Source organism: Erpetoichthys calabaricus, chromosome 14, assembly GCF_900747795.2.
Source record: "Erpetoichthys calabaricus chromosome 14, fErpCal1.3, whole genome shotgun sequence".
Lineage (NCBI taxonomy): Eukaryota > Metazoa > Chordata > Cladistia > Polypteriformes > Polypteridae > Erpetoichthys > Erpetoichthys calabaricus.
Window position 1 is genome coordinate 50,941,777 of NC_041407.2, and position 16,744 is coordinate 50,958,520.

At 39.2% G+C, this 16,744-nt stretch overlaps 1 protein-coding gene across 1 annotated transcript in view; it reads right to left on the reverse strand.

Annotated features, from left to right (window-relative positions):
• Positions 1 to 11,979, reverse strand: part of LOC127530135 (piggyBac transposable element-derived protein 2) — a 77,144-nt gene extending 65,165 nt beyond the window's left edge. The window contains exons 1-3 of the mRNA XM_051936207.1: positions 10,189 to 11,979; positions 7,609 to 7,669; positions 7,461 to 7,501 (exon numbers count right to left, since the gene is read on the reverse strand). Coding sequence (XP_051792167.1) covers positions 7,461 to 7,501; positions 7,609 to 7,669; positions 10,189 to 11,979 — 1,893 coding nt within the window. The remainder of the gene's footprint in view (positions 1 to 7,460; positions 7,502 to 7,608; positions 7,670 to 10,188) is intronic.
• Positions 11,980 to 16,744: the final 4,765 nt, after the last annotated feature.

Sequence of the window (16,744 nt, forward strand, 5' to 3'; positions counted from 1 at the left end):
ATATAGAAGTTTCATAGGCAATCTGCATGTGGTATAGCGGGTTTGCGGTTCAGAATAAAAGTCCAATTTTAAACAAATAATCGCCGCACTTGCGGCTTATAGATGGGGCGTGGTAGTGTGGCCGGAGCAGTTCTCAGACGCTATGTGATGCCAGCATTTCCTCGCTTAAGTGCACAGGTGGGGAATTGTCTGTATCCGTAATTGATGCTGTTAATCACTACACCTCAGCCACATCCCCATAATAAATAGGAGAAGTGCGAGTGTGGAGGGAGAAAAAAAGATCAGAAAGAGAACAGGGCTTAAAGGAGGAAGAAAGGGAGGCAGGAAGCGAAGGAACCGGTGTGAAACCAGAGTGAGCGAGCGAGAGCAGGCTCACTATAAGAACAAGCACATGGGAAAAGTGAGCCCTAGCAGGGTGTTTGGCTGGCACCTGGGGGCAGTTCGATTGAGGAGCAGGAATGACCGAAAGGAGGTTGGCTCACCACGTAAGGCCGTGGAAGGCAGGAGGAGTCAGAGGCTCAGGAGGTGGAAGCCCCAGCGTGAGCGCCCTGGTCACTGGGGAACCCAAGTCTCAGTCTGATGGAGCCCTATGGAGCAAGGTACCGAAAGGCCTCCAGACCAGCAACAGGAGAAGGTCAGCTGCAGGTAGTGCGAGTGCCCTGGTACAGAGCCCGGGTGGAAGGAGCAGGTTGAAGCCAGTTGAAGAAAGCACCATGCTCGTTTTTAAAGAAAGGACTGCTTCCAGCCAGTATTTTAACGGATTATTTTAATCTCCATGTGTTTTTATGGATTATTTATTTATTAATGTTTTGATGCACTGCACTTTATTTGGACACTGGTTTTGTTGTTTTTAAATAAAAGCACTTTTTCACCTTTCCCCTTGCTTCATTGGTGTTCTCATTGTCCAGCTCATCCGGTGACATTATTGACAGTGTTGGGTTCAAGAGCTCCCAAAAGGAAGTGGAGCATGGAGCAAGAACCCGCATCATCACACTGCATTACATATTTTTCTCATACTTATAAAATCTTTGAAAAAAGTGTTTCTCTTAAGATCAGTGGTATTTGAAAGGGATTTATTAAATTTAAATATTTGGATATAAATGAATAAGTTGAGTACACCACCTTAAAATCAATATATCCATCTAGGTAATAAGAACAACAACAACATTTATTTCTATAGCACATATTTAAACAAAAAATATAGCTCAAAATGCTTTACACAATATCAAATAGAAAGTTACAAGAAAAGAAAAATAGGCAAGAATATTAATGAACAAGTAATAAAAAAATAAACCTATATGATATTATAAAACAGATATATAAATAATTAAAGAGTAGCATCCTTATATACAATATCATGATGTAGGTCTCTAAGGATGAGTCTGGTGAGAAGGTCAGATGGCCCGGGAGGAAAGTAAAAAACAAAAAACGTCTGTTAATTTGGAGAAAAAAAATAAGAAAATCTGCACAGCTAGCACTTTTTAAAAAAATGTTCCACAGTATTAGCCTGGTGAGTTTCTGTTGATGAAGTATTACAGATTTTAATAGTTTGATTCCTTTTTTTTTTGTTACTTACAATGTTATTATTATATTTCCATATAGGAATACTGTATTTGAAAATTAAAACTAAAAATGTTCTATTTAGTTATTTACTTAATATCTTGACATTTACTTTATAAGACAGTAGTGCGTAAAATGTAAAAACATGATATTAGCACTTTCCGTATGTGGAGTAAATCTAGAACAATTTAGTAGAAACATGTTTTAACATACACATTTCCCTTTTACATGTAGTTAATATCTGTTCTATACTGCATGCAGTTCTAAGTTTGTGTGTAAGGAAGAATGAGAAGCAAGTAAATCTACAAACATACTGAAAGTGAGAAATGTATATATTATAAACATCAAAACCTTTCAGACGTTGTGCAATTTAAATTCAATTAAACATTTGTGAGAATGTAGTGTCATATTTTGCCAACGGTAATCAATATCAGACGACATTGTATTTGTACAATAATACAAAAACTATAGTTTCTATGTATTTTTTGACGGATGTTCTGAAGCAGGAAAGATAAAATGAACATGTTATAAATCTAATGTTTGCACTCAGATATAATAGATGGGATTGGAGACATACAATAAGTGTTATCATTTTTCACAGCCTGAGACATCATATTGCATTTCAGTGCTCTACATGTGGATCCCCAGGGTAGCCTCTCTGCTAATGCTCTCTTTTGTCAGCTGTGATCTAGCATTTAAACGAGACCTGTCATTTGTACCATACCATACCATACCATTTTTATTTGTTAAGTGCTTAAAAACACAGCATTACAACTGACTGAAGCTCTGTACAGTTAAAACAAGCAAGACTAAAAGCAAAATATTAAAAACAAACATTAAGAGAGAATTAAAACAGAGACACTAAAAACAGGTCAGGGGACCCAATAAAACAGAGAAATAGCAAAAAGCAAGTGGAAATAAGACAGGTTAAGAATTAAAAGCCAATGTGAAGAAGTGTGTTTTTAGGTGTGATTTGAATGTGGCGACTGAAGCGGCTTGCCTAACCACTAACGGTAAGGAGTTCCGGAGCCTAGGTGCACAGACGGAAAAAGCCCTTTCACCACGAACTTTAAAATGTGCCTTGGGAACGGTTAGGAGCAGCTGATCTGCGGATCTAAGAACACGAGGGGGATTGTGACGATGGAGCAAGACACTCAAGTAGGCAGGGGCTAGACCATTTAGTGCCTTATAGGTTAAGAGGAGTATCTTAAAATCAATTCTGAATCTAACCGGCAGCCAGTGTAGGGTTTTTAAAATTGGTGTAATGTGTTGGCTTCTGCTGCTTCCAGTTAAAAGCCTTGCAGCCGCATTTTGAACCAATTGGAGTCTAGAAAGAGTGGCTTTACTAACACCATATAGGCAGGAATTAGAATAGTCGAGCCAGGACGTAATGAATGCATGGATTACTGATTCCAGGAGGTGGTAAGGCAGAATTGGCAATTCACCTGAGATGGAAAAAGCAGGATTTTACTGTACTGTTGACTTGAGCATCCATTTTCAGGACCATATCCATTTTGATTCCAAGATTGGAAACAGACGAAGTTACTGGAATGGGAAGAAAGTCGAGGCCAAGGGGTAGGGTCTGTTTGCGGTCAGGACTAAAAACAATGACCTCGGTTTTTGAATCGTTCAGGTGAAGGAAGTTTACAGCCAGCCAGTCCTTAATGTCAGATAAGCAGTCGAGAAGAGGTTTAGTGGAGTCAGTTGACTTGAGGGAGAAATAAATTTGGCAGTCATCAGCATATAGGTGATACGAGATTGCATGTTTTCTAAAAATTGCACCTAAAGGCAGGATGTAAATTGAAAAAAGTAGTGGCCCCAAAATGGAACCCTGGGGGACACCACATGGGAGTGGGACTGATTCAGATGAAAAATCGTCTAGCATGACTCTAAGAGTCCTGTTGCAGAAATATGACCTGAACCAGTCAAGGGCTAAGCCAGATACACCAGCCCAGGATTCTTGTTGGGAGATCATGATGTCGTGGTCGATTGTGTCAAAGGCAGCAGATGAATCGAGAAGAACCATAATCACGTAGAGTCCTGAGTCCAATGCCAAAAGGACATCATTTAGGACACGTAAATGCACGGTTTCTGTGCTGTGCTGGGGCCTAAAGCCTGACTGAAAAAGGTCCATTACCTGATGGTCCTGTAGGTGATGAATTAATTGCTCATAAACTACTTTTTCGAGTAATTTTGACAGGAAAGGTAGTTTGGAAATTGGACGAAGATTGGAGAAGACGGCAGGGTCAAGATCAGGTTTTTTCACGATTGGATGTACAACTGCGTGTTTGAAAGCACGAGGAACTGTAGCCGAAGATAGACTACTAGTTATGATCTTTAAGACATCATATCGAATCACAGGAAAGACATCTTTCAGCAGTCTGGATGGCACCACATCGTCCGGAGAGCCCGAAGGCTTCATTGAGGCGACGATTTTTTCCAGATGGGGGAGCGAAATGGGTTCAAAGCTGGTGAGGGAGCCGTGTACAGGAACGGCTAAATCAACAGAGCCAGAAGAAGAAATGGAGATCTGGGATCTAATGTTCGTGACCTTATCCAGAAAAAACGTAAGGATCTGATTGCAAAGAGCATTGGAGGGAGAAATGGAAAACAGTTGCAGCTGGAGAGAGGACAGCATTCAGTGTTTTGTATAAGACACGTTGATTGCCAGAATTTTTTGAGATGATGTCAGTAAAAAAACGGTTCCTTGCACCTCTGACTGCTCTCTGGTACTGAGACCACATGTCTCTCATGCAGTCAAAGGTAACAGTGAGACCATCTTTCCTCCATTTACGTTCTAGCCGCCTACAGTTTTGCCTGATGGAGCGAGTTTGTTCATTTAGCCATGGGTCATGCTTGACTTTGGATTGTCTCCGTTTGAGTGGGGCTACAACATCCATCACAGAACAGCAGGAAGTATAGAAGGTTTGCAATAAAACATCAGCATCATTTGTAGGTGTAATACTTACTGAATGGAATTAAGTACTAGTTTGTTAAAAAAAAGACAGAATAAGGGTTTGTGTGCTTCATTCAAAGCTGGCACATCATATTTCTTAAGGGTCACAGCAGTCAAAATCATTATCACAGCATTAAAATCATTGAGAGTGATGATTGTTTGGCAGTTCACTAAGTGGCTAAGCTTGTTAATCTGAATTTTGCAACATATTATCTACATGGTTCCCAAAACTCATTATCTCTGTAACATAATTACATTTTTCATTATTAGGGTTAGTTGTTAGCTACAATATGCTGGAAAACTTTTTTGCCTTGTTATTGTTATTAGTAGACAGAATATACAATTTCATCCTCACAAAAAACTGTCACTAGGTAGCTTCTATATATATAATAGCTTTAGCCTCCTTACATGCACCATGTATATACTGCAATAGGAAGAAGAAGACATTGTACTTTACAACTTTATAACTATATGAAACCCAGTATTCTGCCATCGATATTCTGCTTAAGAGCTGGAATGGTAATGAATCTTAGAGTTTATAGCCAGCTAAGCTAAGGTTTCTTACTGTTTATTTAATTTATTCTGTTGAGTTTTAAATTACATTTTCTAGTTAATTTCTCAGGCAATCACATGCATTCTTATTACTATTATTTATATAGCACCTTTCCCATGCTCCATGTTGAAAAATCCCTGTGCCATCAATATTTCACCACAGTGATCATCTTGTACGTGGACATTGCAGGGAACATACATATACAGTATTTGATGCAAATCACTTTTACATACTATACTGTTATATGTGTTCAACGTGGTTATTTTTCCTATAAGACATATGAAGACATTGTTGCTTAGAATTTCATGAAAAGTTTAAAAACAAAGATACTGTGGAAGTTTCTGTGTGCATTTCATACTCAGTGTTGAACCTTTCTAATAGCTGCAGAATTTTGGAAAGATAGAAGAAACACAGCTACAACAAATATACAACTGTTTACAGTATGTCTGGATTTTGAATCTCTGCTAACAATTTGGGAATCCTGAGTTTGCTTTATAGTAGACTCCCTACTGGTTATCAAGCCATCCACCCATACAAGCAATGCTGGGGATTCTTTTGTGATGAATTGTGAGGAAAATGCATTCAGCAGAGCCCATTGAAATATTCTAGCATTCTTAAGAGATTGTAAAAATCTTCATGGCTTGCTCATTAGGAGCAGGATGATACAGAGCCAAGAGAATATGACCTAAAAATGGTTTGCCTTTAGAAATCTTGCATATGCTTGTGTAACAAGTTGTTGCACCCTAAAGTCCTAAATAGGTTTCTCAGCACTTAAATGGTCTCGTCTGTGGTCTCAAATGGTCTCTGATTCTCAGAGATGAAATTAAATTCCTTGTGCTGAGTTGGAAGAGTAATTGTCTTTTCCTAGTTTTCAGCTGTAGGAAGCTAGCAAACATCTGTGAACTTATTCTTCATAATGCAAACATTACTCTGTATTTTAGCAGCAGAACAAAGCACAAAACACTTTTTAAAAAAACACAATTTTTAAAGACATGTAATACAACACAGTTTCAACAATTAAGTACAAGCCTAGCTTTCTAATACAGCGTGTTAAGACAAGTAAGGAGCCTGTAGTAATTTAAAATATTCTAGTTAATTTGATATGAAATAGTTGCTATGAGAACAGAAACTGAAATTGAATGAATAAGCTGATTATTGATGTACATGGTAACACTGTCCATATTTAACTTACTATAACTTTCGCAATCAACTAAGTAAGACTTGGTTAACTGAACAAATAAGTGATGCACTAAATCAGAAGAATCAAATCCATCCATATTTTCTGTATTTACCTGGAAGTGCTTTTAAAATCCCCTGGCACACCATTAGCAATTTAATTAAGTTGTCCAAACATAGCTCCCTCTCCTCAACCTCTTTTTGTTTTACACATTATTTTAATTACCTACTGATTGACTGTTTACTCTTGCACACTTGTAAACTGTTATTAGGTAATTGTTGTTACATTCTGCAAGTGAGCATTTCTGACTGCACAGGATAAACCTACAATCTCATGTTTCCAAAGGAAGTATTTTCTTTCAAAGCAAATAGTTGTAAGTAAATAATACCTGCTATATACCTTCCAGTTGAAGAACTCACCCTCCAGGTGAAAATCTCTACTAAGACTGCTCACCATAGACACGATCATCTAATATCTGTAAATTTTATGTAAAGAGTGCTGACCGTCTGGATTGTGGCAAAGGAATGAGTTTCACTATTTCATTAGCCTTGGGTCTAAGATTTAAATCATGGGCTTGATGACTTCTACCTGAAATGTACCATATTAACATATTATTCATTCTTGTGAGTATTTAAATATGCAATTGATTTTCAATTAAGTATTTCCAGTTTAACTGGCTCTAGGTTGAACAAAAACTGTTGCGAATCACCAGTAATTAAAAAAAATAAACATTTTTACCAAGACTCATGATCAAGACATAATGTAATGCAGGTGGATTGGCAAATAGATAGCCTGACCAGACATCATGTTTTTAAACATTGCATCCCATTTTGTGAATTGTGTTTTGTAATGTCCTGTAATTTATTAAAATGTCCCATTTTTCCCATTTTTAGCCACCTGAAATGTAAAAGGGGGTCTTACCTCCCCACTGCTTCTTGGTTCTGTTTATATTTCTACAAGGCACATGAAACACCACAAGGGATACTTTTTGATTTTATGAAAATTTTTATAAGGCACTCTTCTATTTTATATAGCATCTAGTGCACTCACTGGATTAAGGGGTTGTGTCCCATTTAGAAATAAAAATCTGGTCAGCCTACAAATAGAAGATCCTATTAGGAAACATAGTCAAGGCCACATTTCAAAGCTAAATTCTGTTGCTTGTACAAAATGGTATCTGCATCAGGCAGAAAATCAAAATATCACTTACATACCTTATACAGAGACCCTTGCTCTTTCATTAGGCTGGAGTAGCCTTTATAAAATTGCAAAAAAAAAATTCAGTAGTTTCATATTAAATCATATTATCTGTTTCCTTTGCTTTAGAATGCAAGAAGTAATAAAATATCAGTGCACAGCTACCTGCGTAGGTGGGTGTAAAGTATCTGGAAGTGGCCATCTTGCTCTCCAATTTGCTCTTGTCCTAAGGAGCAACAGTAAAACACATTTCTACACATTTCTATTCTGTCTCCAGTAAATATGAAAGAAGATGGAACAATAAAATACAAAGGATATACACTAGCAAGTAAGTTTTTTTTCAACTTTAGCACTAAAAGTATTAAATGATAAACCAATAAGATTTTAAGCACAAATAGGAAAAATGTTTCAAGAATGTTTTTATTACTCAAAAGCCTGGTAAGCCTTGTAATGATTCCACAATTAAAAAAGAGAGAACCTCCTCTTCAATTTATTTTAGTTAACTGATTAAAGAGGTAAAAAAAATTTTGAATTGTAAAGGTGTGATGAGAAAACGTAATTACATAATAGTACATTAAAACTGTTATAGTTCATGCTGATGTAGAAATAAATGCTCAGTGAGAAAGCTCTACTAGTGTGCGGTAAAATCAAAAAGTAATTGAATTCAAGATCTTTACAGAATGTGGAATGAGGACAGTTAATAGTAAAACTGCAGCGAACATTACAAAAAAGGTAATGAGTGTAGAGTTGAAAATGGAAAAAATTTGGCTGTTTTAAAATCAAATTTATCACACTTTGCAGCTTTGTTATAACCTAGTGAATGGCACTGTTTTGCTCATTAATAAAGAAACAATTGATTGGTATGCAGAAACAGCAGTCTAGTAATCAAAAGAAATATAAATTTTAATACCAAATTAAAGTATTTCTTGAAAGCTGAGTACATTTTCTGGACAAATTAATTTCCCAAGTCAGCATGACTTGCTTTATAAGGCCCATTTACAAACCCTGATCAATGTTTTATTAATGTACATATCTTAAATTAAACTGCATTAAAACATGTTCCTACTGAGGAACCAGTTTTTCACTGTAGTTCATGTCTGAAATAAGCAAAATTGTTTCCTGTTTTATCATTTCTATGGAGAGCTATACAATAGTACATTCAGCAATTGGAGACAGCTGTCATTGGTCCTGATTTACAAAACAGACCTACCACCTCCATAATAAAGCTAACACTCAACAAGAAGTAAAACTTGTGGGTTATTAGCCTACTGCACAAACAGACAGAATGAGAATGCAGTTTCAAAGGCCATCCATGTAGCACTAACCTACTTAGACAAAAGCAAAGGTCAGGATCCTTAGACGTACACCATTCTGTGTAACTGGATTCAGGATTTCCTGACTGGTAGGACAAAGACTCTTGTGGAACGCACATTTGCCTGTAGTTATTCCCAGAACGTTTGAATACAGATGGTAAGCAAGTGTCTTTTTGAGTTGTGTATCCATTTGTGTGAAGACATAAATTATGCAAAATATCGGTAAATAATGTTCTAATGGGTGAAGATTTCCTTTTTAGGAACAGTCCATTTGGATTTCGAGCTGAAAAGCAAAAGCACCAAACACTGATGATTATTCTTTCTGTCTAGTAATGGCTCCTTCAAAATAACTACTATTATCTATCTTTATCCAGGTATTGCAGAACTATCAAAATTTTCTGGAGTGATACCAGGTACAGTTGTGCTTGAAAGTTTCTGAACCCTTTAGAATTTTCTATATTTCTGCATAAATATGACCTAAAACATCATCAGATTTTCACTCAAGTCCTAAAAGTAGATAAAGAGAAACCAATTAAACAAACGAGACAAAAATATTATACTTGGTTATTTATTTATTGAGGAAAATGATCGAATATTACATATTTGTGAGTGGCAAAAGTATGTGAACCTCTAGGATTAACAGTTAGTTTGAAGGTGAAATTCGAGTCAGGAGTTTTCAACCAATGGGATGACAATCAGGTGTGAGTGGGCACCCTGTGTTATTTAAAGAACAGGGATCTATCAAAGTCGGCTCTTCACAACACAAGTGTATCATAGCATGAACAAAGGAGATTTCTGAGGACCTCAGAAAAAGAGTTGTTGATGCTCATCAGGCTGGAAAAGGTTACAAAACCATCTCTAAAGAGTTTGGACTCCACCAATCCACAGTCAGACAGATTGTGTATAAATAGAGGAAATTCAAGACCATTGTTACCCTCCCCAGGAGTGGTCGACAAACAAAGATCACTCCAAGAGCAAGGCGTGTAATAGTCGGCGAGGTCACAAAGGACCCCAGAGTAACTTCTAAGCAACTGAAGGCCTCGTTCACATTGGCTAATGTTCATGTTCATGAGTCCACCATCAGGAGAACACTGAACAACAATGGTGTGCATGGCAGGGTTGCAAGGAGAAAGCCACTGCTCTGCAAAAAAAACATTGCTGCTCGCCTGCAGTTTGCTAACCCTTTGAAGCACATAAGAGAAGTACACATCAGGTGATATTAATTTGTGGAAAAATATATGCAAACAAGCTAATAGAATCCATTTATTCCATTTTTAGAAGTGACATATGCATAATATCATTAAAAAAATATGGGACGTATTTGTCCCTATATGCGCCAAGGTCATGCTTCCAGTTATTACTTGTTATGAAAATCAACAAAACAGTTTCTGTCAGATGTATAACATAAATGAACATCACACACTATACATACATTGTCAGTTCTGTTTTCAATTTTCTTTTGTGCACAGTAATAACATCTTTTGCGTTTTTCTGTCTTTTTCATGGTATGTTCTGGCTTGCGAGGGTTTGTTGCCATTTGTGTACGCCTTTGTGTTTGGATATTTGTCGGAATACTTCTCTGTCTGCAGGAGAAATCAGATATCAGTGAACGTGCCAATGCTGCCCGAAATTCAATCCACTTCATCGGAGTGTCATGGAAATGGTATATTTCATTGATCTTCAGATAAATTATATATGCATTATTCACAGAAATGTCAACCAAATCAAAGAAGATGCGAAGGTAATATTTTATTCTGGCTTTCCTGTCAACTTCATATGTCACCTTTGTCTGAGCCATAAGATCAACACCACCCATATGTTGATTATATTTCTGAATTACCAAAGGGCAACGGACATCTACTTTATTAGCTGATTCTGCTACTCGTCTCTTCACAGTGATAGTAGGAATTGGCGAAATGAAGTTGCTCAACATCACAACACTTCTGCTGTCCTTCCATTTCACACAGGCAATGCCACGACTGGAAGCAGCAGAAATGTCCCCTCTTTTCATGTTTTTATCAATTGGCAGGCAGTTCGGCATATTTCTCCGATTCGCACGAACCGTTCCACAAGCTCGTATGTCCTTTTCTGCAAGGATGTACTGCAAATTCGGAGAGTTGAAGAAATTATCAAAAAATACTTGGCATCCTGTTCTGGGTAATGATTCAGTAAGGTGCAAGATTACTGACTCTCCCAAATTATGTTCCACATGCTGTGCTTTCTTGCCAAGATATGGTTCAAATTGATATAAATATCCAGTACGAGCATCACATCTGCACCACATTTTGAAGCCCCATTTTATTGGTTTGCCTTTTACATATTGGCGCATAATATTGTGGCCTTTGAATTTGATCATATGTTCATCTATGGACTGTTCCTCACTTATGCTGAGTATGTCCTGAAAGGCTGCATTGAAATGAACAATAAGTGGGCGCACTTTCCATGCTCTATCATCAGGATCATGCCAACCATTGTTATCAATAAAATGCAGAGCTGCTCGAACAGCCTCGAATCGCTGCAAAGGCATAACTTGAGCAATATATGGCACCGCCATGTCGGGTTGTGTGGACCAGTAGGACCGTAATGATGGCAGAACATGGTAATTCATGACCAAATTCATACCAATAAATGCCTTCATTTCAGCAGGTTCAATGGAGAAAGTGTTTCCTTTCTGTTGCATATACCGGATACTTTCTGGAACCAGTATTTCTTCGACAAGCTTGTCAAATTGCACAGCTGCTTGAAATATATGCAGGGGTGCTGGCATTGCATCCAAAGTTTCTGAATCTGAGATTTTGTCCATGTTAACTTGTCCATAAGCCTGTGGTTTCTTGTCGTCTCTGAACAGAAAAGGTCTATAGGACTTGCGCCATGTGAAAGTTATAGGTGGACGTTCTTCAGGCGCAGCACCTGTAGCAGAAGATGGAGAGGAGTTATTTGTGTCTGGCATTGTTTCAACAGCTGACCTCATCCACTTTGGACGGTGACCAGAAGGACCAGGAACAGCAGGTTCTGGAGAAGTAACTGCGGAAGCATTGTCACTTCCCGAATTTTTGTCATTCACTGGTGGTTCAATAATTACATCTGTTCCAATCTCATCAGCATCACCTTCCAAAAATTCTTGATCTTCTGTATCAAATACCAAGATAGTCTCATCCCCGCTGTTATCAGCATTCAAATATTGGATAATTTCGTCATCATCAATGTGGAAGTGTCGTGCCATAACGGAATCTGAAGTAGAATGAGTGAATCACACCGGTATATCTAATCGACACATGCAGCACATTGGGACAAATGTGTCCCTTCAAGAATATCATGTAATGTTATATGTATTTACACATATTTTGCAACTTTACATTGATTTTTAGCATCTACACAAATGAATTCATAAATCTGACTGAAAAAAGATTAGAAGTAAATTTTATATTTTAAAAAAACTCTCCTGAAATATCTAGCACGGCACACCCGAAAAACGAGCACTGTTTATTCGTCACGAAATGGTGGCTTGAAGCACGTGGACAATATAAAGGACCTTTTGTAGTGGTCTGACACCTGTTGGATCCATTACAAAACATTTCGCATGATTGGTGTGTGTAAATAAACTACAGGCATGCATTTTAATATGTGGGACATATTTGTCCCGTATGCTTCAAAGGGCTAAAGATCACGTGGACAAACCAGAAGGCTATTGGAAGAATGTTTTGTGGACGGATGAGACCAAAATAGAACTTTTTGGTTTAAATGAAAAGCGTTATGTTTGGAGAAAGGAAAACACTGCATTCCAGCATAAGAACCTTATCCCATCTGTCAAAACATGGTGGTGGTAGTATCATGGTTTGGGCCTGTTTTGCTGCATCTGGGCCAGGACGGCTTGTCTTCATTGATGGAACAATGAATTCTAAATTAAATCAGAGAATTCTAAAGGAAAATGTCAGGACATCTGTCCATGAACTGAATCTCAAGAGAAGGTGGGTCATGCAGCAAGACAACGACCCTAAGCACACAAGTCGTTCTACCAAAGAATGGTTAAAGAAGAATAAAGTTAACTAGCCAACCCGCGGCGTACCATACGCCGCATAATCAGGCTGCTTTTTTAATGATTTTTAAGCACAGGGGAAAAATTAACATTTGAAAAATCCGGAGGAGAGGAGAAGGACGCCCATTATGCCCCATCCGTCATGCTAGTCTGCTGATTTCTCGTTCAGTAACCTGTGAGTAGTGATGGGCGGGGTGAAGCCTCGCGAAGCATCAACACGTTTGAAGCAATTGTGTCGGAAATCGTATCGAAGCTTCGAAGCATTTGACACTCACCTCTCTCATGACACCTCCTGGCCATTTTCATTAACGTTACAGAAACTTATGATACACTTCAATGACGTCTGTTAAAAGTCGTATTGCTTTTATTTTTTCGTAGCTACAGACTGACAACGAAGAGAAGGGTTCGTCAGCAGCTTCTAGTGTCTGATGTCTAAAAAATATAAATATAACTAACGCCGACAGGCAGAATGCACTATACGATAGCAAGAGTTAAACAAAATAAGACGCCTCACCTCATGCATTCCCGGCTCTTTCAATTAGTATTTACTTTTGCACTGTATCATTATAATCGCTCCTGTTATTAGTATTATAATTAACCCTGATCTTTTCTTGAGATCACATTTAATAGCCTTAAATGTTTTCTTTGGTCTGTCTTAATTAAAACAGAGTAGACAGAAAATAAAGGTTTATCCCTGTACTTTGCCATGATATAGGTAAGCACATCTGAGAAAGAAAATGTGAAATCCTTAAATCACAGATGTCATTATTCGATCAAGTATTAAAATCTGCAGTGCTTCGAAAGCTCGACACAGTGTCGAAACCTTAGTATCGAGCGGTCCATCACTACCTGTGAGTCACGTAGAGTTTTCATTGTTGTTTGCGATTCTGGCCGCTTTTCGCGTACTGAGTTGTTCGGGAGTCACAGTTGAGAAACAGTTTTTTAATGTCTTTTAAGCACAGGGGAAAAAATGAACATGTGGCCCAGTGCATTCTTTAACTGCCTTGTGGCGCTGTAGTAGTACGACTGCTTTGCAGTAAGGAGACAGTGGAAGATTGTGGGTTCGCTTCCCGGTTCCTCCCTGTGTGGATAGCAAATTATCCGGGACAAACAAACTGTTTTACACGCTGCAAACCAATCCGCGCCGCTTTTTCAATGTTTTTTAAGCAGAGGGAAAAAAATGAACATTTGGAAAATCTGTAACGCTGCTTTCAGTAAGTACAATGCACACGCGTTTAATTTGCCAGCCACTTTTTGCCAGCTGTCTTTTCTGGTTTGGGCCGCTTTTGCAGTGTTACCTCTTGTGCATATTATATCTTGAAATCCTTCAAGTTGCTAATTAACTAACTAACACCCACCCACTCAGCTTGTGTGAAAAAAATACGCCCATTCTTTCATCATTTTGTTGCAGCCTATCAAAGACTTGCTGATCATGTTTTGTAGACTCAATATATATTGGCTTTTCACTCAGTGCGAGGGCGCGCATTCATCTCGGATTATTACATCCTGCTAGACTAATCTGCTACACGGCTGCGTTTGAAAAACCGACTTATCCCGGATGAGTTTCACCCGCATTAATGATTAGGAATCTGGTTGGAATAAAACCCTGCAGCCACAGGGGTTCACCAGGACCGAGTTTGGCAAACACTGCTGAACAGAGACGAAACCGACTCAGGTGAGGAGTGGGGGCGGGCAAAGTAGTTGCAGCTATTGATTATTCAGTGTTGTTTGCCTGGGTGTCTGATCTGCTTTGACTGACATGGCTGTTTTCTGCGTATCCCATGGTTGTCTTCTGGCAGTGTGAATGCCTCGAGAGACAGGACGTCCTTGTGTGGTGAGTTGTTGCAGTTTGTGACGACGTCGCCGACATTATCCCAATGTTGGCAAACAAAGCCAACAGCCATGTTGCAAAGTTTGAGAGCAACAGTTTTGTCAATGACATTTTTACATCCAGCTAGTCTGCTAGACTAATGTGCTACACGTCTGCGTTTGAAAAACCGACTTATCCCGGATGAGTTTCACCGGCATTAATGATTAGGAATCTGGTTGGAACAAAACCCTGCAGCCACAGGGGTTCACCAGGACCAAGTTTGGCAAACACTGCTGAACAGAGACGAAACCGACTCAGGTGAGGAGTGGGGGCGGGTAAAGTAGTTGGAGCTATTGATTATTCAGTGTTGTTTGCCTGGGTGTCTGATCTGCTCAACAGGATTATAAATAAAAGGAAAACAATGTGAAGGCAATGTCACAGGTGATCCTGTGGTATAGCGGGTCCACAGCTCCCCTTCAAAAGCCCATTTTTAAATAAATAATCATCACATTCACAGTGTAGCGAGGGGTGTGGAAGTGTGGCTGAAACAGTTTCAGGGTAGACTCGTGCTGCGGGCATTTCTCCCCTGTGCAGTGTGTGAGCGAGTGAGGAGAGAGAGAAAGCCGGTACGTTAGAGTGAGCGAGACCAGGCTCGAAGGCAATGTGTTCCTGTGGTATAGCGGGTCCATAGCTCACCTTCAAAAGGCCATTTTTAATCAGGCGACTGACAGTAGTGGAGTCAGGCACAGAGAAGGTCAGCTGCAGAGAGAGCATCTCGACTGTTGCAGGGCCTGAAGCAGGTGAGACGCTAATGAAAAAGAGGCACAGGGCTTATTGGTTTTTAAAGACTGCTTCCTTCATTGTGTTTTAACTTCAGTTTTAAAGGATTGCGCGGCTCTCTCTTGCGCTGCCTGTGTGTGCCTCTGTCTCTCTGTGGCGCTGCCTCTGTGTGTGTGAGCGTCTCTCTTTCTCGCGCTGCCTGTGTATGCCTCTGTCTCTCTCTGGCGTTGCCTCTGTGTGTGTGTGTGCCTCTGTCTCTCTGGCGCTGCCTCTGTGTGTGCCTCTGTCACTGCCTGTGTGTGCGCACGGCTCTCTCTCTCGCGCTGCCTCTGTGTGAACTAAGATTCCACTGAGGTTGACTAATGAAAAGTCAACGTGGCTCAGAGCTGCAAGTGGACTATGGCACAGACAAACAGAAATGACGGCATGTTTTTCGAGGCGTTGCGTCCGAGTTGGTGGGCGTGACTGTGATTTTTTCGTCGTATCCAATGGTCTAAGAGTTGGTGGGCGTGGCTCCTTCCTGCGTGCGCCATTGGCGTCTTACTTGTCGGCGGTTTAGTGAATCCATGCCCCTTCCGGCGTGCTTTCCATGGTTGGCTACTTGTCTTCTGGCTTAGTGAATTATATATATAGATGTTTTGGAATGGCCAAGTCAAAGTCCTGACCTTAATCCAATCAAAATGTTGTGGAAGGACCTGAAGTGAGCAGTTAATGTGAGGAAACCCACCAACATCCCAGAGTTGAAGCTGTTCTGTACGGAGGAATGGGCTAAAATTCCTCCAAGCCGGTGTACAGGACTGATCAATAGTTACCGGAAACGTTTAGTTGCAGTTATTGCTGCAATGGGGGGTCACACCAGATACTGAAAGCAAAGGTTCACATACTATATAATGTAATATATGTAATATTCGATCATTTTCCTTAATAAATAAATGAACAAGTATAATATTTTTGTCTCATTTGTTTAACCAGTTTCTCTTTATCTACTTTTAGGACTTGAGTGAAAATCTGATGATGTTTTAGGTCATATTTATGCAGAAATATAGAACATTCTAAAGGGTTCACAAACTTTCAAGCACAACTGTAGGTTCTTTTACTGTATACAGTTGGCACATCTCTTTCGATAGCCATCACACCACCTTTAGGGTCTTCAGAAGGATTTTCATTTTCCTAAGGTATCCACCAAAAATGCCATCATGAAGGTACTTAAGGAACTCAGAGATGTCAGCCAGGGCAATTATTATCTCCAAACTTAGATGGTGCAGCTGTAAAACACACTCTTGAAAGTAATCATGAAAATATCCCTTACCGAGGCTCTTCTTTGCCTCCTGACAGAAATGACTATTAGCTTTAGCTTAAGAA